Here is a 20,410-nt window from a genome sequence, read left to right as displayed (position 1 = left end):
TCTACAATGCCGGCAATGTCAAGCCCGCGTGCCCAATGGACATTTGGAAAAACATGAAACCATTCAAAAGGGACAACCAGCTGAGGCCGCTTTTCTTACGTCTGTTGCTTTATTTTGGTGTATTCCCCGTATCAGAAGACGTCCAGCAAACTATGTTAAACTAACATTACTTGAAGTAATTTCGGTTCGGAACAATCCAATCAGTTAATCAGCGTCTATTTGGTTTGAATGAAAACGAAAATGGAAAAAGAAAAAAAAACAAGACAAAAACAGGTTTACACTATTCGAGGATCGGGAGGCAGAGGATAGGGCTGCATTACAAAAAAATTATTTTTGTATTCTATTTACAGGCAACGGAAAGAATAAAGATAAAAAACTATTGCAGCCTGGTCAGACGAGATGAGAGAGCAGTTTCGGTACTTCATTTAGGGTCAGTAATAAGCAATAACAAAATCATTCAAAAATAAACACACACACAAAATCAAGTTCAATTTCATACACTAACTTTGGACACTGCTCGCCGTGTCGGCGCAAATGTCCTTTCGCAAAAGGATCCGTACTTCTCTCTACCATAGTGTGTTTCTATAAGTGCGTGTGTCGGTAGGTGTGTTTTATGCGCGCGTGTCGCAAACCGTCGTGATGATTTTGTTTCACTTCCGTTGAGTTGACTGTCAACGAACAAAATTGTCATTAAATTCGCTCGATCGAAGTTAGTATGTAGTAAAACACTATGCGCAACAGTTCGATGGTGGACGAATAACGAACGCCCCATATACTGAAAACCAATAAAAGTTACACCGTAGCACGGGATTTATCCTTCTTACGCGATCGCGCGAAACCTAGTGGACAAAAAAAAAAACGCTGCAACATGCAATAAGGTTTGAAAAGGACACACCCCTTGAGGAGCATCGGTTGCCACATTGGGCAGTGGCACGTGTTGTGGCAAGCAAATGTAAGGGAAGTGGAAAACAAAACTACAGAAAAAAACACACACACAAAACATGTGCATGTATAGTTTATTAAATGTCAATATCCATGGACGGTTGGATAAAGTTCATTGAGGAAATAAAACGCAAAAAAACGACAAACTTCTGCATGATACCAAAAAACAAATATTAAAAAAAATAATGTAAAAAGTGAAAAAAGCGAAAAAAATACTCATTGTTAAGTTAGTGGTTTAAGTACATGTATTTTTGTTTTTTTGTATGCGGGGCTCCCTCCCCCGCTGTTTTGCTCTATCGTTAAAACACCTTACCGTGCGGCCGAATGATTTGTGTGCAGAAAAAACAAACAAGGGTGGGAAGGTTTAAAAAGCGAACACCTGGGGACGGAAACGTGGAGTGAAATACACCATTTAATTTATTAAAACAACCGAATCCCGTATCAGTTTATGTGCATCGGTTCGAAGGGGGGAAACGGATGTTCTCAAGCTCTGTACATATAAAACACGTTCATAGGTCTACGCTTACAAGTGCATTGCGTACATTTTATTTGTCCGTTAAATCATCTGTACTTTGTGTTGTTTTTTTTTCTTTAAAAAAAATAGTATTTCTTGTAGTTATATCTAGTTGTTGTAAATTCTATGACGTGCATTGCGTAAACTGTCTTGCTTCTGGAGGCGTGAAGTTGATTTCGTTATCACACCGAAGTATTATTTTTCTCCCTTTTCAACCTTTTCGACCGAAACGGGGCTCGTACCTATGTTCCATACGTTTCTATATTTTTTTCATCTTCTGGCGGGGTACCGTGATGCACAAGTTTAAATTTTCCAACGGAAGGAAACGGAAACCGGCAAAACGGGATCCCAGCAAACATCTGTGAAGGTGTTTGAAGCACTACAATCTCTGCATGGTCGGCTTCCTTTGCAATCTTTCATCTAAAACAATAAAAACCCCGCCATTGGAGGCAACTTTCAAAGGAGAAGAGGAACATGATCAAGATCACGTATAACAAAACTCCCGAATGGATAACCATGTGTAGACACTTTGTGCACTCATTGCGCCTACTACTAGTAGAACAAAACAAATACAAAAAGTTGACAATGAATGTAATTTGAAGAGGAATATAACGTGCAGACAGAACAGAAGAAAAAAAAAACAAAATGGAATGAAAACAAACAAAAAACATATGATTATAAGGCAATAGAAAAAAATACATTAAAAGAAACACTGACATATGCCTAATTGCTTAACTTTCATTACATCTAGAAAATGAATCATTACACGGTCGACTATCTCACGGATCTTAACTTACTTAAGTATATCTACAACCGCTGAGCGGTTTTGGTTCGCCGAAGCTCCATCCGAAACCGCTCACGGTTGCTCGCCAAGCTGGTCCAATTCGTCTACACCGTCCTTCCACCTAATTTTAAGCCTACCACACCGCCTCTGTCCCTTGGGACAGCCTAAAAGGACTTTACGGCCTGGGTCGTCCGTTGCCATCCGCATGACATGGCCAGCCCACCGGAGCCAGCCGAGTCTAATTCGCTGTACGACAGTGGGTTCTCCATACAGCTCATAGAGCTCGTTACGGTTTTGCCCCCTGGCCTGGCTCGGGTCCGTTTTGATTCTATTTTCGTTGTGCGACGTTGATTCGCAATACACCTCCTTCGGAAACATGTTATTACATGTTTGTAGATTTTTATTCAGTTATGTGGTACTAATTGATCCAATCGCCTCTCAAATTACTGTTACACCATGCCATGAGCTTAGATAGCAATAGCATTGAAAGCGAGCGAAGGGAGGGGGAAAGTGAGATGCAGACAATTTCTACAATTTCTACCTTGAGCTTAGATAGCAATAGCACAGTTGAACGAGCGAAGCGAGCACGCAAGAGAGATGCACAATTTCTACAATTTCTACCTTGAGCTTAGATAGCAATAGCAAAGGTGAACGAGCGAAGCGAGCACGTAAGCGAGATGCACAATTTCGACGTTCCGGTTTTCCCACGCACTTTGCTGCTGTAGCTAAGGATACTAAGGATGCACGATGGAAGGGAAAATTTTTCTTGCGTTCTGATTGGTTGCGCGGTTTGATGAACGTTGAATGAATTTTTGGTAATCGATGGTTACATTGATTATCGATGGTTACTTTGCCGAAAAATAAAGCAAAGCGGAAGACTGCTATACAGTTTCATTCAAAAGTTTGAAATAGTTACGAAATGAAACGTTTTCGTGATTTTAGGGACAATTTCGAATCGAACATTGCATTTAATCTTGGGAAAGGTGGTTCTTCAACGTGATGAAAACAACCAACGCAAAATAAAACTACATCCATAAGGTTGGGCCCAGTAAACGGGCCTTTTACCGGGCCCTGCAAACGGGCCGTATTACCGGGCCACGTAAGCGGGTCCTGTTAACGGGTCGTGACACCGGGCCATGTAAACGGGTCCTGTAAACGGGTCCTGTAAACGGGTCCTGTAAACGGGTCCTGTAAATGGGCAATGTTACCGGGCTCTGTAAGCGGGCCGTGTTACCGCCGTTTACCGGGTCATGTAAACGGGTCCTGTAAATTGTTCGTGTTACCGGGCCCTGTAACCGGGACCAGTCAACGGGCCGTGTTACCGGGCCCTGTGACCGGGTCCAGTCAACGGGTCCTATAAACGGGTCCTGTAAACGGGCCCTGTAAACGTGCACTGTAACCTGGCCCTGTAAACGGGCCGTGTTACCGGGCCCTGTAAACGGGCCGTGTTACCGGGACCTGTCAACGGGTCCTCGAACCGGGACCTGTAACTGGGCCGTGTAACCGGGCCGTTTTACCTAGTAGAACCAAATTTGAGAAAGTATTGGTGTAAATCCCAAAAAAAAACCGTAGAACGCTGAGACTATGAAAAGGTGAAAGTCCTACTGCCCACTCTTTGGTAAAAGAGGTTGTATTTAGTAACGTTTGAAGCGTGTGATTGCCCAGAATATTATATAAGAAATTGTTTACAATTAAAAAATGATATTGATTATTACTAATAATTATTCAATGTGCCATTATCAGGAAGAAGCTTTACGTAGTTTCCCTCGTTTAAAGTGCACATAGGCACGATGCTTTGCCACGTCCGCTTTTCCGTAGAACCGTTTGCTGCAGAGGTCACAGGGAAATTCCTTATTCCCCGTGTGCCGGTTTTCGTGGTCCCGCAGCATGGACGCGCAACGATAGGCGAGGGTGCAAAACTGACACGTGTACTTCCCGCTGTGTATTTGCATATGCCTTTTGAGGTATTTTTCCAGCTTAAACTTAGCACCGCAGTGACATGAGTATGGCATCTCGTCAGCGTGCAGCTTCAGATGGTCTCGCAGATAGAAAATTGAATTGAATGCTTTACCACAGGTGAGACAAAGATGCTTGGTGGGGGCCACCGGCGGGCCGTGTTTTCGTGCGATATGCTTCTGTTTGGCCGTTTTGTTGGCGAACTTTTCGTCACAATGGGCGCACGCGTAGATCAACGCTTGGGTGTGAACGTTTTCGTGTGCGAGCAGATGCGATCGTGTTGCGAAGCTCTTGCCACAGGTCGCACACTGCAGCGAGCGCATGCGCATGCACCGTTGATGCACCCGTACAGCGGAATCGGATTTGTAGCATCGATAACAGATGTTACATCGGGCCGGTTTCGCGTCGTCGTCGGGGGGTGCATTCGGGGCGTGCACCGTACCGGCATGGACCATCAATTCGTGCTCGCTATCGAAGGTTTCACTGCATCCACAGCATGTTTGCTTTTTTGAGTCTTCACCGGTCGAGTCGGCTTCGGCATCCTTTACGGGCGGATTTTCATGCTCCCGTTTTTCGTGGCTCATCCTGCTGTACGCGTTGGCAAACATTTTTTCACAATATTTGCACGAAAAGATAAGTGGTTTTTTTTGTTCTTCGCCGGCCGATTCAGTATCGGTACCCTTTACGAGCGGGTTCTCATGCTCCCGTTTTTCGTGGCTCAACTTTTTGTACGTGCTGGGAAACAGTTTTCCACAATATTTGCACGAAAATATGAGTGCCTTTTCGTGCGTATTTCGATGGCGTACGAGGGCCGAAGCACGACCGAAGCGCTGGCCACATATCGTACACGCAAACCGACGGTTGCCCATGTAGACCTGATGATCCCGACACGACCGTTCGGATGAATACCAGCTATAGCAAACGTTGCACTGCACTGGCTTGTTGTCGTCTTCCGGTGGCGCATTTGGTGCATGAACCGAAACGGAATGTTCCATCAATTCATTCTCGGTTTCGAAGCAGAGCATACATCCGCAGCAGCTAAACTGTAGATCATCCAGTAGCTCGGGTTCAACAACCTGACTCGCTTCCACCTCGTCCGGTATTTTATCGTGTGTGCTTTTATGTCGCAGTAGCGAAGAAGTTCGGCCAAAGCGCATACCACACACCGGACACATAAACTGACGGTTGCCCATGTAGACCTGATGGTCCCGGCAAGACCGCTCGGATGAATACCAGCTATAGCAAACGTTGCACTGCACTGGTTTGGTTTTGTGTGGCGGGGGCGCATTTGGTGCATGTATCGAATCGGAATGTTCCATCAATTCATTCTCGGTCCCGAAGGAGAGGGTACATCCGCAGCAGCTGAATTTAAGATCATCCGGTGCCGATGACACCACGTAACACCCTACGTCGGTTGATCCATTGTCGATCAATTCCTCGGTGTAACTGTCGTCGATGCTTGGATTGGTTTGCATTTCTTTACCATGAGCTTCGAATCCTTCATTCTCAACACTATTTGCTGTAGAGTTGTTTGCGGCATCACTTGCTATCTGTGCGCCAATCGAGGACTTTTTCATCCACAGATGCTGCAGCACTTTACGATGCTGCTCTATACCCCGTTCTGTTCTTCTAGAGCAGTAGCAAATGTTGCACTGGAATGGTCTCGTTGGGTCCGGTGATGGTGGATTGAGAGCGTGTGTTAATTGCGAATGCTCCATCAAATCCTGTTCAGTTTCAAAGCTTGCAGAACACCCACAGCATTTGTGATTTAGTAGGCTATGGTCCGATGGTTTGGTTGTGTTAAAAGATGTGCCTGTATCATTTGCAACATCGTCCTCATTGATTGAGACGGGCGAAGCCTGTTCAGTTTCACTCACACATGAAGGACTATCTAACTGTTCTTCGTAGTGATCAATTTCTATATCTTCAATTAACGCAATGTAACTTTCAATGCCGGAAATTTGAACGGTTTCTTGTTCAACATCGTCCTCCACACTTTTTTCGGACGCTGTGTCTAAAGCGTCCAGCTGAAGTATTTGTCTAAAAGGTGTAGTTATCGTTACTGGGATTGATTGGACAAACTTTCATTAGTACATTAATACTTACGTGCAGTTTTGTTGACTTAGGTGCTCTTGTATAAGCTTCTCCGATGCGATGCATTTGCGACGAAAAGCTACGGCGTCGATGAGGTCCAATTGGCACTGTATACAGCAGAAACTGGGCAAACTGTTATCGTCCTCCACCTGGGTTCAAGCAGAAGATATAGCCCAAATCAAGTCTTTCGCATTCTAGAAGCTTTCAAAAACCTTACCGTCAGTCCTGTTAGTTCGACGATCATTTCTGCAATGGTCTCATCTTGATAATTGGTTTCAAAAATATTCACAAGCTGGTCCATCGATTGTTCACCAGTGCAAGTTCTGCACAGAGCGTTTAGTGCCATATTTTCAAACTAATGTAGAAATGAAACCGAACGGACAATAGCAAGTATATTTCCTGTACACTGAATTAAAGATCAATCGATTTGTATTACAATTGTTTGCGTTGTTTTCATCGACCACAGCCGAATCGGAACAATTTTCCCACCTTAAACTTGACAGAACTAGTGATGGCATTCTGCGAATCAGGATTCCGAAGATTCAATCCAAAAGGGATCATCAATCGAAGCGTTCGTTACGAAAGATTCAACACAACCAAGGTGTATAAATTAGAAGGTGAAGTCGTCCAGTGTAAAATGACATTTCACGACTTGACATAACACTTCTGGGGTATTCATATGGGTTTTGAGGGGGGGGTATCGGAAAAGGATTAGGCTTTTGACATAACTCTTCTCAAATATGGCACCCCTTCCAAAGCGACATAAAGTCACCTTCTATATTTATACACCTTGCAACACAACCTGGTATTTTCTGCTGAAATAACAAACTTTAGAATTGGTGAACCGATTTGTACATGTTACTCCCGAAATGAAAGGTCTGCTCAAGACACACAACTTTGTGTTACAATAGATCTTTCCATATTTTCTAGTTGTTAAGAAAGTTAATTTTGTGGAAAAGAGACGGCAATCTACCTGTTCCAACGGAACAAGGTGCTCAATATTTCGATTGGCCATTTAGGCAAAAATTTACCAATTTGTTTATGACTTTTGATTCTTTGAACCGATTTTCACGTTTTACTCCCCAAAAGAAAGGTCTTTTCAAGCCGCTCAATTTTAACGAAAGTGAGATTTTCCAGGCTACTTAGTTTTAAGCACGCATGATATGACGGATTGGGATTCGGATCTCAGAATGGATTTGGATTCGAATCCCTGCAGGAATTCAGTTTCCCCATCACTTTCTGTGAAGGCTGATTCGCACGTCGGCAAGTGCAAGTGGCAAGTAAGCAGGCAAGTGGCAAGTAGCCGTTCGCACTGCAGGCAAGTACTTGCCGGTAACTAGATCACTCACACAAGTACACAATAACGATTAAATTTTATTTTACCATTATTTCATCATCAATAAATAAAAATATTGATCAACGATACGATCAAATAATATTTCTCGAACATTAGTCGAAAATTGTCCTAAACAAATCACGAAAATGAAACAGTTTTTGTTTGACATCTTGTATTTACACGAGTTGTCAACCAATACATCCACCTACTTGCCTGAAAAATAGACTCGGTTCTATTCCACTGGCAAGTAGCTACTTGCCACTTGCCACTTGCTTGGTCCTGATTCGCACAGGGTAGGTACGCGGCAACTTGCCACTTGCACTTGCCACTTGCCGACGTGCGAATCAGCCTTGAACGAAACTGGCAGCAGCGTTGTTGACAAGATCAACACATTCACCTTATGACAAGGGTTTATTGAACAAGCCTCAAATACCTTGGTCTCAGTTTGAAATAATGGTTGAAATAGCCACTTTATGAATTGATAATTTTTAAACTACAGTTTGAAATGCCGTCTGCAATGTTTCCATGAGCATGAATACGTTGAAATGTGTTGCTTTTTTTTTAAATTTATTATTGGATTTACTAATATTGTAGTTGATAATCATGTGATTCTAAAGTAAATCTCAAGAGATTATAATGAATTTCGATTCGTCGAAGCCAAATTTCTTTTCCAATTCTGATTGCATTCAATTGGTTGCACCAAAACCAAATAGACCGCAATGTACGCTACTTTCCATGTCAGATATAAATTTATCATTTCATTATGATGATACCTTAAGAAAAAGAGAAGAAAGGAATTTTATTTGTTGTTAAGATATTTATTTGCAAATTATACGACCCTACACGAATACACCGCACTTTAGATGATGGAGTTAAAAAAACAACTTTTTTTAAAGTTGTTTTTCTAGCTCTATTAGTTTAGGATTTGATTTGTTAGCCTGCTTTCGTTTCTTTATGCGGCTTTTCGGACCGTGCCATTTGGCACGATGTTTTCCTAATTGTTTTTGTGAGTAAAAACCTTCATTGCAGACGCTGCAGAAATATTCCTTTATCCCGAGGTGCCCGTTTTCGTGTCCTTTAAGAACACTTGGACATCTGAAGGTAGCTTGGCAAAATCGGCACGTGTTTCGACCGGAGTGTGCCTTTGCCATATGGCTGTATAAGTAATGCTTCATCTTGAATGCTGCGCCACAATAACATTTATGTAACGGTTTGTCTTCATGCAGATTCATATGTTCTCTAAGATAGCTCGCGGTAGTGTAAGTCTTTCCACACGTCGGGCAAACATGGCTCGCCTGTGCTCTGTGCGTTAATCGTATATGCTTCGTTCTAGCATATTTACTGTGGAAAGTTTGCCCACATTGTCCGCATTCGAATTCCTTTGTGTTGTGCACTATTTCATGCATGTAAAGGCTCGAAGGTATGGAGAATATTTTTCCACATATCGCACACTGATACGGACCCTGGGCATTCTGGTGGCGGTGCAAATTAATTTCCGTTTTAAACGATTTGTAACAGATATTGCATCGAACTGGCTTCCGTGGGTCTACCAGGGCTTTTGGGGCATGCACCGTTTGTGCATGTTGCAGTAATTCATTCTTCGTTCCAAAGTCAGAACCGCATCCACAGCATTTGGATGACTTTTCCAATATGTGTTCGTCTTGTTGAATATTGCCTTTTGCTTCCTGCGTTTGTTCTTCATTGTTTGGCCTTTTCAATATATGTTCGTATCGTTGATGCTGTAATTTCTGATAAACTGAAACAAACAATTTGCCACAAAATTTACACGGCAGAGTTGGTTCTTTGCTGTGCTTGCCTTTGTGTCGTACTAAGGCATAAGGAACACCGAATTGTGCCCCACAAGTAGCACACTTATACTTTCTTGGGAGCTTTTTGTTCTTATGATCGTTTAAATCGTCCTCTGTCTTAAACGTTTGATAACAGATGTTACATTTAAATTGGTTGCTAGCATCTGCCAAGCGTGTTTTTTTAGCATGCACGTGATTTGCATGTTGTATCATCATATCATCCGTATCAAATGTTCTGCCGCAACCACAGCATACGTGGTTGACTGAATTAATATCTATTATTTCATTGTCAGCTATTGGATACCTAACTCTGCGGTTCAATATGTTAACGGGAGTTTCACTCTGTTCTGGAATCTTGCGTATTGTTTCCGGGGTTTGTTCTTGATTGCTGCCAACTGTTTCCTTCGTTTGTTCTTGTGTGTTGCACATTTTTTCCTGCGTTTGTTCTTCATTCTTACCTATTTGTTCGTTCCTTTGTTCTTGATTGTTGCATTTTTTTTCATGCGCTAATCTTCTATATACAGATACGAACCGTTTGGTGCAATATTTGCACGGGAAAATATCTTCTTTATCGTGCTTGTTTTTGTGTCGCACAAAATCAGTGCGGGCCTTGAATAACTTACCACAAGTCGGGCACTTATATTTCCTTTTACGATTTATCTTTTGATGGCTCTGCACAAGGCCTTTGGTCTTAAACCAGGCGTAGCAAATGTTGCATTGGAAGGGTTTGATTTCACTAGCCGGAGCAGAGTTTGGGGCATGCACCAATTTGCCATGTTCGATTAATTCTGCCTCGCTCTGGAAAGTTCGTCTGCACATACAGCAGCCTATGACTTCCTCATGGTTTAGCTCTTCGGGTGCAACAGCAATTCTTTTGGACACTTGTACTAAACGGGTTCCAGGTAAACTGACGAAACAGAACTCAGCACTTTTCCTAGTGCTGTCGTCCTGTCGGTTTCGATTGGATGCTTCGCCGTTGTGACACTTCGCAGCGTGCTCTTGTAGAGAACTAAAGTCTACGAAGTTAGTTTTACAAAAGCTACATTGGTTATTTTCAAACTCTGCAGATGCCAAAGATTCTTCTTTTGTACCATTCAAACTATCTTCGGGGTTTCCAACTGGGGGATTTGAGATATATGTTTTACCAACACCAAATTCTTTGTAACCATCGTCTGCTACCATGCGTTCGTTGATATCTTGAGCAGTCGTTGATGTGATGTTCAGTTTGTAATGTTTGTAATTATCCTTTTCGAATGATATTTCAGGTGGTAGAACGAGCTCATCACTTTCGAGTTCAAGATGTTCTACATCGGAACCTTCCTGTTTTATGTGATCAAAATCCACGCATCCATGGGCTCCAGCTTGGCTAAGTGAAAAGAAATAGTTCGAATCGAATTATACAAATGAAGTCAAACATAAATCAAGAGTTACTCAAACTTACACAAAAGTAGACTGCAGTAAGGCCCTCATTATATTATCTGAATAGATGCATTTACGACGAATAGTGATGGAGATAATGAGGTCTGAGTGGCACTGCACACAACATAAGCTAGGTAAACCATCATTTTCCTTCACCTGCGTGAGGGCATCACACATTATTTTTGTAGGAAATCTGTTAGCTGCATAAGGAAGCCGAAAATGTTACCTTCAATCCTGTAAGTTCGATTATCATTTCAGCAATCGTGCCGGGATGGCAATTGGTTTCAAAAATATCCACCAGCTGATCCACTGATTTCTCCTGACTACAAACACGGCACGGTGAATTTGCGGACATGTTTGAAGTTAATCTGATGCTGCCGTAGTGCGTATTTGTTTATAACGGGTTTGGCGAGCAGAAAAAGTATGATTTTATCATCAAAATGGAAAGAAGAGACCACTCGATACATCAATTAGATAAACAATTCAAGGAATATTAAAAACATCGCCTGCGCATGACAGGTAAAATGTTTACGTTTTTAAGTTTTCAGTTTGGTTGCGATGATTTCTATACACCTTGAAGCTATTAAGGCCATTATTGGATTCCGACGGTTTTCTCAACATGAACTTTAAAAAGTACATTCAAAACATTACAAAAAGCAACTAAAAATGCCGCTAATAAAGTTTTCAAAAGTGTTGTTAATTTTTTGTATGAGATATAGAATGTTCGTGTCGACAAAGTCGTCGGTATTCTATAATGTGCCCTTATGTTTACCTGCAGAGTTCTTCGATGTTGTGAGTGTGACAGAACGATTTATAAAGTGCGGCGTGCTACTTGTAAACAAATAAGTATTTCATCTACTGCTGCCTCCTTCGTGGCGTAAAACTATCTTCAAATATGTCCGCAAACATATTGTGCCGAGTTTGTGCTAATGAGCAATCAGTTGAAAAGATGGTCAATATTTTCGTAACCAACGATCACGGCGAAAGCATTGCCACTTCGATCATTGAACTAACAGGATTGGTGGTAAGATTCAATGCTTCATCCATTTCAAACGGAATTATAGTGAATGCAATTGTGTTCTTCATGTAGGTAATTGAAAATGATGGTTTACCTAGCTTATGCTGTGTGCAGTGCCAATCAGACCTGAGCGGTTCCCTAGCAGTCCGTCGCAAATGCCTCGAATCAGAAAATGCTCTAAAAGTCATGCTTCAAATAACCCCATCGTGAGTGTGAACATATGTCCATTAGCTATTTAGTCATTTTTTACAATCCCTTCTTTTTTTTTTAGAAAACAACACATTCAGGAACTTTCCATCGAAGAAGATCGGAAACCAGATTTATCATTATTAATGGAATGTAGTGTTGCAAACGAAACAAGCCCAAAACGCACATTGAATCACATATGCTGCGGATGTAGATCAAGCTTCGAGACGGAAAGTGAATTGATGAAACATTCCCGTTTGATACACGCCACCAATCCACCTTTGCCAGACCCAACGAGACCATTCCAATGCAATGTATGCTATCGATGGATCAAGACACAGAAAGGTGTAGAGTTGCACAAAAGACGGCTTCAAGTAAAAAATTCAATCCAGCCATTCGAGAATCCCTTCACTGCGTATGATGAGAAATCGATAGCAAATGATAATTCTAATATCTTTGTTGGAGAGTTTGCCAGTGTTGATGGCATAAAACAAGAGGATCCTATCGAAGTCGATGTTAACAAAAATTTGGAATGTAGCATTTGTCGAGCATGCTTTCTAGATGCAAGCTCATTCGATGAACATATCGAAAAGTGCAAACAAGAAGCAAACATTGGTTGTATTGCAGTTGCCAATAACATCAAAGTACCGGGTGATACAGCTGATGATGCACCCACAATAAGAGGAGTAGATAAATACTATAAACATGATGCAGCCAAATCAAAGGATTCAACTCGGCAAAGGCACACATGCTGTGGATGTCTAAAAAGCTTTGACACTGAAAACGAATTGATAGTACATTCAAAGGCAGTACATGCCCCTGATGCACCTGAACCGGACGACGTAGCTCCATTTCAATGCAACATATGCTACAGCTTGCATCAAACAGTCCGTGCCGCTCGGATTCATCGGTCGCTTACGTGCCTGCGTAGCTTTTGTTGCAAGGTGTGTCAAGCATCGTTTAAAAGTGCTGCCGCCCGATTAAAGCACCATCATAGATATCACACGGACCAGCCCACGCAGGCTGTTTCAATACGGAAGATCAATAGGCGTGTTGAAGGCGTAGAGACATCATCAGTAAAATCTCAAAATGGTTTAGCAGAAGAATCAAACAAAACGAAAAATGTGTCCATGCCACCAGGTTCGAGTCAACAATATGATCGTGCTCACGGTTCCAATGCATCTACAACAAGTTATATACCAGCAGAAAACGACGATGAAAATTGCAGTGCAGAATCAAAGGATTTAACTCAGGAAAAATACAAGTGTTGCGGGTGTCTAGTTCAATTCGACAATGAAAACGAATTGATGGAACATGCGCAAGCCGTACACGGCTCCAATGCATCGAAACCGAACGAGACAAACCCATTTCAATGTAAGGTTTGCTACCACTTGTTTGACACAGTTCGTGCTATGAATATCCATCGGTCCCATTTCTCCCAGCGCAGACGTAGCTGCAAGGTGTGTGGTGCATCGCTAAAAAATGGAATCGCCGTTTTAAGACACCAAAAATGCCTCTTAAAACCCGAGAACCATTATCCTTGTAGGCTTTGCGGTGAAAATTTTACCTATTGGATCTCTAGAAAAAAGCATGAACAAAATGAGCACCACGATACAATCGAAAAAAGTTATAAATGCTGCGGGTGTTGCACTCAGTTCCGTACGGAAAAGGAACTGCTGTACCATAGCCGTTCGGTACATGCCCCCTGGGCGCCACCGCCAGCCCAAGGGAGACCATTTCAATGCAAAACCTGCTATCGTAGTTTTAAGACTGCGGGTAATCTAAAAACCCATGTGGATTCAAAAAAATATTCGTTTCAGTGTACAACGTGCGAAAAACAGTTTTCATGCTATTCCTCCCTAATCCGACACGAAAAGTTGCACAACAAAACCACGCGCCCATGCAAATACTGTAGGGAAACATTCTCAAATAGATTCGAATTAAGGAAACATGAATATGGTGTCCACAAAGAAGAGCGAGCAAATTTACTGCAACACGTTTGCTCTGTGTGTGGGAAAACTTTCCGCAGTGCTGATTACCTTAGAATACATACGAAATTGCATGCTGATGCCACACCATACAAATGTTTTTGTGGTGCTCAGTTCAAGCTGAAAGTATACTTAACATCGCACAGGAAAACGGTGCACAATGAAGGGCACACTTGTAAATACTGTAAAAAGAGCTTTCCCTACGCTTCCTTACTGAAGGAACACGAAAACCAGCATAGGGGAAACAAAGAAATTCAATGCGAATTTTGCGGTAAAGAATTCTACACGAGCTCCTCTGCCAGACACCATATGCAGAAAGTACACGGGAAAATTAAGAAACGTGCTTAATGAATGGGGGAAAAGCAAAAGGAAAAAACAAACAACGTACTAAATATTTTGAAATGTATACCTTGCTGTGCATTCGTCTCAAACGAAACGAAAAAACTTGTTTAATGGATTCAGCTGAACATTCTAACATAACTACATATGTATTCACTTATTTTAAAATGCGCATGACTTCTTTTTCCGATTTAACCAATAAGTCGTTGTAATGTTTGATGTTAATAATAAAACCAAATAAATTTCTAAAATCAAACCATATTTTAACGTGTGTGGAGAGTTTGAATGAAATCAAAGGTCTTTTTAGACACATAATTTTAAAGAAGTAAGATTTTCCTAAGTCCTGGTACTTCGAGAGAATTCACTGTTATGGAAAAAGGTAGAGTTATCCCTAACGGAATTTTTAGCTGAAGCAGTCAAATTATTGATAGTTTTTTAGTAGCTGAATCAATTTTTACACTTGACAGCTTGATAATGAGAGAAATGTTAAGCCAAGAAAATTTAAGTTTTTTTCAGTAGTTGAAAAATTTCACGAAATATTTGATCGCACGCAAGATGCAGGGCTTTGGTAAAAGCTTGGATGCAAAAGCTAGCCGAACATGATGGTTTTAATTTTAATGTTTTAAATTTATAGTAGTAATTTTAAATAAGTAAATTAGTAAAAGTAGTATTTTTTTATTAGTAGATGCGAAACGTTTCATGTATAATTTTCAGGTTTAGTTATAGTTATAATTTATAAAAATAAATTTCGTAAAAAACATGGGATTCTTGAGCTGGGATTTAGAAATAGGGATCTGTTAACTCCGAAGCACCGTAGGAAATTAATAAACATTTGCCCTTCTATCTTTGTCATTCAATCTTTTCCAGCGGTGACCCCTATGGCAGCTGCTTCCAAACGCGTGGCGAAGACGTTTTGTATTTGTAGACTGGCTTGCGGTCATTTTTCTTCATTTGATTTCTATCAGTCAATAAGAAATTGAAGCGTTCATTGCTATCCGTTGAATAGAGATAAAGAAACCTTCAGCCACCTCATGCTCGGTTGTCACCCGCATGCAGTTGTTCTTCTTCCGTTCGTTGCGGTTATTCTTGAAACGCATGCCAGCATAGGTGCGGTTCTGGTTCCACCACACCAGCACACAAACGGGAAGCTGCAACTTGCACCATGCTGATCGAGCAATCCTTGACGGGTATATTACATCGCAGAGTGAAGAAATAGTTATGGTCATTGGTCAGGGATACCTCATTAAAGGAGGATTTAAACCAACACCCCGTCGATGCCTGGGCATCATGTCGTTTGATAATGCTCGCCCTTTTGCTTTTTGTTTAACTGCAAAAAGCAAAATAAAAACACAGAGGGCACAACTCCTAGTGTTCGAGATGCTGACCCCGTACGGTGACGGTATCCTTCCGGAACAGATGGTTTAATATATGCGCCACCTTAGCCCTTGTGAGGTGGTCCTGGGACACCCTCCTGCGTTGTCCGGCACCCCGGCATGAGACTGTGTTTGGGCTCGTGCTGCGTCTATTCGAACGCAAACTTGGCGTGACCAGTGTGTTCCCAATTTCTTAAAGATGGCTTCATTCGAGGAAGTCAAAATTTCTGCACGGCAAAATGAAGACAACGCCTAGGATAAATGGGACCTGATGGCCATTTGTTTGATTGAAACACCAATCAGTTCTGTCGCACAAGTAATGCTCCTTGCAGGCTTTGACCATGCTTTTGCAGAAGGAGTGATCGTACGGCCAGTGAGTATAGCAGATGCATCTTTCCGTTAATGTTTTCCATCGCAAAAACCTTTGACCAATAGTCCACTATTGTTATCGATGAAACGAATGGGCTACAATGACAATGTTTACACGAAATATATGCACGTGCTCGTTGCGGTAGGTAGTTTCGATAGGAGTGCAGAAGGAAAACGAGAAAAAATCCTAGCACATTAATTGCCATCACTGATTGCAACGAATGCTTCCTACCAAACAGGAGTTTCGTATGTGTTTGGAATGAAAATGAGGGTTTTGATTTGGATTTGGATGGATATTTAAAGCAAATACGTATTGGCCAACATTTTTTTTTGGTTATTTCGTTAAACTAAAAAGTCTAACAGCAGTCATTTTAAATGATTTGTTGAATAGAACAAACTACAGTTTATCAACTTCTTAGTTATTTAAGAAGAATTAAGATGTAAGGATCTGTGCAGTTAAGAAATCAGTTGAAAAATTGTCGACTTAATACAAAGCAACAGATCAGTAAAGAGGCAAGATTAACTGAAAATAAATATTTTGTCTGTTGTGTTTTCTCTTCAAAATTCTGTTTTCAATTCAGTTATATCAACGTATTCCAGTGCCGCCCAGCGAGCCCCCTAGAGGTTCTTCTACACTCTCAACAGTTTTATTATTTCCACAACACCGGGCAACCAATCAATTTGCAGCCAAATTTATGATCTTTATACCATAAATACTTGTGTAGCGACATCGTCTAGGAACAATGTACAGGGGCATAATAAATTTTAAACTATTTCCAAACCATGCGCTCCGTGGAGTACATAATTTCGGTCGTGTGTTGTTTATGCTTGTCGTGCGGCCTTTTTCTCCGGTCCACGAGATTATGTAATGAATAAAGATATTCTTCTTCTGCGTTATTGGTCGCCCGGTTTTCTGTTGTTGGTTAACCGAACGAATCTATTTTCTTCTATTTTGGCATTTCTACCTTTCATTGATTCAATCGTTCTCAACTTTCGAGTGGTGCCAAAAAGCATCTTAAAACGATCGAAATAGTTTCAAACTGCAAATGCGGATCATTATCCTTTGTCCCGAATGAGAAAGTAACATTGGGTAAGGCAGAAAAAATAATTAAGATTGATGGGTTTATAAGGAACTTCAGGCAGTTTGTTTAGCCCTTGCCCAGAGGCGATACAATCGTCACTTCGAATCGCACACACCGATATCGACATAAAGTTTGCAGATCGCTACCGACTCGTGGCCATCTTGGGCGGCCAGGGATCGCTCCAGTCAGTTCTGTGCCATGTCCACACTTTTCCTCCCTTTGCCTGTGTGTGATTTGGACCCGGGCTCAAGAAAAGGTCCTGCCAGACAGCCCTCCCCAGGTGGCATTGGGTGAATGGTGGTGTTTTGTTGTGTACACTATTGAACGCACTCGGCGGGATACTTTAGAATAACGCTGTCCAGGGATCTGGCTGGAATCATACCGAGTATTAGGAAAAATTACAAGAGATAGCAAGAAGCTATCTACGGTACAAATCGCGAAACGAATAGAATCGATCCTTGATGGTATAGTAATTTTTAATGTAATCTATGGTTTAATAACAAAAGCGTTGGTAATATTGGTCTTCAGGGATCATTATTTGTTCAACAACATCTTGTACCATAAATCAGACTCCTAATGAGAATGAAAACGTTATCACATTGTGAAGGCTCTAAAAGGTTAGAAAATTCTTGCCAGTTTATATGAAATCATTACCTTTTACTTTGGTATTTCATGTAGGTCTCTGTTGTGAAACATTGTAGTTGATTTGTTTTACACAACCGTACGCACGGTGAGTTTATTTGAGTGTTTTTTGGCGTTTTATTTCCTACCCTTTTGCCAGGTTTGTGGTTTTTCTCTTCTGCTGCTACTGGTTTAGCCACACTTTGTATTCATATTCATCGCGATGCATTTTACTGAAAGAAGTGATTTTTAAATACGATTCGTAATCCGTTGGCAAAATAAACCACACGCTTTGGGTGAGGGTTTGAAAATAAAATAAAAATTGAAGTAACAACCCGCGTCGGTTTTAGGACAACCCATGGTAGCTGACAACTTCCAAATGAAGACACCAAGGCTGGGAGCTTAAGGATGAAAGCGGTTTGTGCTTGTGGCTGGAAAATCGTAAAAAAGGGAGCACCGTCCAAACCGAACAATAGACGCGCTCAGTTGGGGTGAGCGTGTTGGAAAGATGTGAACAAAAGGTGAAAATTAATTTCTGTTCCGATGATTTCAACCCCGGTCCCGCTTAACGACTCGTCAAACAGTGAACAGACGGAGATGATGGAGCTGCGGGTTGCGCTGGTTGGCCGGGGCCGAAGGGACAGTAAGACAAATGTGCATCATTTCGGGCCGATTGCAACTGCAACAGATGCTGCAACACAAAAAGCCCACGCCCGCCAACGCCTTCCCGAAACAGTTTACGTTTAATCCGCGCAAACAGAGGGCTTCGAAGTTGGTATCCTTTTGGAGCGACCTTGCTCAGGTGCAGGGCGTGCTTTAAGGTTCGTGGACGGTTCTCGGAAACGCATCCCGGCGCAACAATCGGGCCAATGAAATGGGCGAAACAAATGGTGGCCCGAATAAAGTTGTGAAATTTATGACACGTTCGTTGCCGCCGCCGAAACAAGTGCCTCGGTTTTATTTCCCGGCTTTTCTCCGCAGGACACTCCGGGAGTATTCCAGCTGATTGAGTTGTGTCTCGCGCGGGACACCACAAAGCAAGTTGCGGCGTTTTCGAGAAACATTTTTCGAACAAATTCCACCGACGCGCGCCGGTGGTGAATGTTTTATTGCTTTCACACCATGCGGCGGCGTAAATTCGTTTCGAAAGGACGAAAGATTCCTTAAAGCGGAGGCGTTCTCCAGTTTGCCGAAGGCAGAAGGTATATGCCAGAGTATATGAGGTTCATTTGTTTTACAAGCTGCTAATCAATGCGCTCGTGTGGACACTTGACCTTTGGCCGGCTCCTCCTTCGAGGGTTTCGTAAAACACCTTGAGCCAAGCAAATTGATTTCACCTGCATCGGTTTTATGCTTGGTAAGAAACAAAACTAAAAACACAAATCAATAAAACTGTGAACACATTTGTAAGCAATTAACTGCGACCGGGAGAAAATTGTTTGTGAGTGATTTTCCCTTTGTTTTATAACGTAATAGATGTTTTCTATTCGGAAAAACGAGAGAAAGATTCTTCGTCATCCGTCCCCTTCGATCGACACTAATAAATGAGTAATTTTCGGCATCAGCGCCTTCACGTCTTCCCCCTAAACGTTTCTACTACCCTACGTTCTCTAGAAGGCGTTTTTGATCTTATCACTCAGTTAATCGGGCCCTTTGATACCGCGTTTATGCTTTAGCTGGCGAATTGTGGATGGAAAGCGGGAAAATTTACCGACTGCAAGTCAATTTACATAATAGACAAAATAGGAAGTTAACTTCCACCAATGCTCGAACAACTGTTCCAGATTGCGACGAATGATAACGGAGCGTTAGTGAGATTTGTAACGAACTTTAGAAAAAAATAACAGTTCGGCGAAAGAATCTGAAACTTGTCAATTGTTCTTGAAAATCTCGCTAAATTAGTTGAAGAATACCGATAGTATCAAGGATGTTTCAAAACACCAAGGTTCGCGAACAGTTTTTCATTCTTTATCCATAGTTTACAGTGTTTTTTTTGTTACATTTTTAGGTGGGTTGGTTTAGGGGAAATTAAATTTACATACCAGCGGTAATAGAATTTTCCAGTATCGTTTTTGAGTTTTTTACCCAAATCTACGACCCAAGACGAACCCTTGAATACTCGCACGAGAAAGTGAACTGACAGTAAATGAAGAGTAAGGATGAAATTCGGAAAAACAGGAGAGTAAAAGGGAGAACCAGAGCCGCTTTGATTTATTCAAATTTGCAATTCATTTAGCGAGCCCTGACTTCAAAGGACCGGTAAAACCCCGGTGCGATACGGATCGCGCACCACACGTCGGGACGGGGAAATGCTGCCGAAGGCGGCGACCAGGGACAATTGAGTTTTAGATTCAGTTTTCTCCTACAGTCACCTCGATTGGATTCTCTCTGTTTTTTGTTTATTTTGAATTTCCCTTAAGGCTCTGGAAGCATCACCAGGTTTCGGCAGCAACGGCAGCAGTCAATGGTTCCGGGATCTGGCGGAAAGAGCGTGCTACCAACGCGTGTGCTCCGGATGCATTGCTGTCAGAAGAAAGTAGGACCGTTTCCTTTCGTTTAGATACACGGACAACCCAAGGGA

General features: G+C 41.9%; 3 protein-coding genes across 3 annotated transcripts; 1 reads left to right on the top strand and 2 right to left on the bottom strand.

Moving 5' to 3' along the window:
* Positions 1–3,956: 3,956 nt before the first annotated feature.
* On the bottom strand, positions 3,957–6,629 carry LOC131293097 (zinc finger protein 595-like). The gene is made up of 3 exons (XM_058321176.1): positions 6,508–6,629; positions 6,303–6,439; positions 3,957–6,236 (listed from the first exon to the last, which is right to left on the bottom strand). The coding sequence occupies exons 1-3, from the start codon at positions 6,589–6,591 to the stop codon at positions 3,980–3,982; spliced, it is 2,478 nt and encodes an 825-aa protein (XP_058177159.1). The 5' UTR covers positions 6,592–6,629; the 3' UTR covers positions 3,957–3,979.
* Positions 6,630–8,516: 1,887 nt separating this feature from the next.
* Positions 8,517–11,030, bottom strand: LOC131293096 (zinc finger protein 501-like). The gene is made up of 3 exons (XM_058321175.1): positions 10,876–11,030; positions 10,580–10,800; positions 8,517–9,382 (listed from the first exon to the last, which is right to left on the bottom strand). Exons 1-3 carry the CDS (start codon positions 11,028–11,030, stop codon positions 8,517–8,519), a joined length of 1,242 nt encoding a protein of 413 aa, XP_058177158.1.
* Positions 11,031–12,655: 1,625 nt separating this feature from the next.
* LOC131288461 (zinc finger protein 345-like) lies at positions 12,656–14,615 on the top strand. The gene has a single exon (XM_058317599.1). The coding sequence runs from the start codon at positions 13,188–13,190 to the stop codon at positions 14,391–14,393; it is 1,206 nt and encodes a 401-aa protein (XP_058173582.1). The 5' UTR covers positions 12,656–13,187; the 3' UTR covers positions 14,394–14,615.
* Positions 14,616–20,410: the final 5,795 nt, after the last annotated feature.

The sequence above is a fragment of the Anopheles ziemanni genome, chromosome 2, assembly GCF_943734765.1.
Source record: "Anopheles ziemanni chromosome 2, idAnoZiCoDA_A2_x.2, whole genome shotgun sequence".
Lineage (NCBI taxonomy): Eukaryota > Metazoa > Arthropoda > Insecta > Diptera > Culicidae > Anopheles > Anopheles ziemanni.
This window is presented reverse-complemented; position numbering and strand designations above follow the sequence as displayed.

Coding starts and splice junctions, on each gene's coding strand:
- LOC131288461 (XM_058317599.1), top strand. CDS start 13,188: ATGCCACCAGGTTCGAGTCAACAATATGATCGTGCTCACGGTTCCAAT.
- LOC131293097 (XM_058321176.1), bottom strand. CDS start 6,591: ATGGACCAGCTTGTGAATATTTTTGAAACCAATTATCAAGATGAGACC. Junction 6,440..6,507: donor TCGAACTAACAGGACTGACG/GTAAGGTTTTTG, acceptor GCTTGAACCCAG/GTGGAGGACGATAACAGTTT. Junction 6,237..6,302: donor CTAAGTCAACAAAACTGCAC/GTAAGTATTAAT, acceptor TACACCTTTTAG/ACAAATACTTCAGCTGGACG.
- LOC131293096 (XM_058321175.1), bottom strand. CDS start 11,030: ATGTGTGATGCCCTCACGCAGGTGAAGGAAAATGATGGTTTACCTAGC. Junction 10,801..10,875: donor TTACTGCAGTCTACTTTTGT/GTAAGTTTGAGT, acceptor CTTTTCACTTAG/CCAAGCTGGAGCCCATGGAT. Junction 9,383..10,579: donor TTACAAAGAATTTGGTGTTG/GTAAAACATATA, acceptor TGTTTGTTTCAG/TTTATCAGAAATTACAGCAT.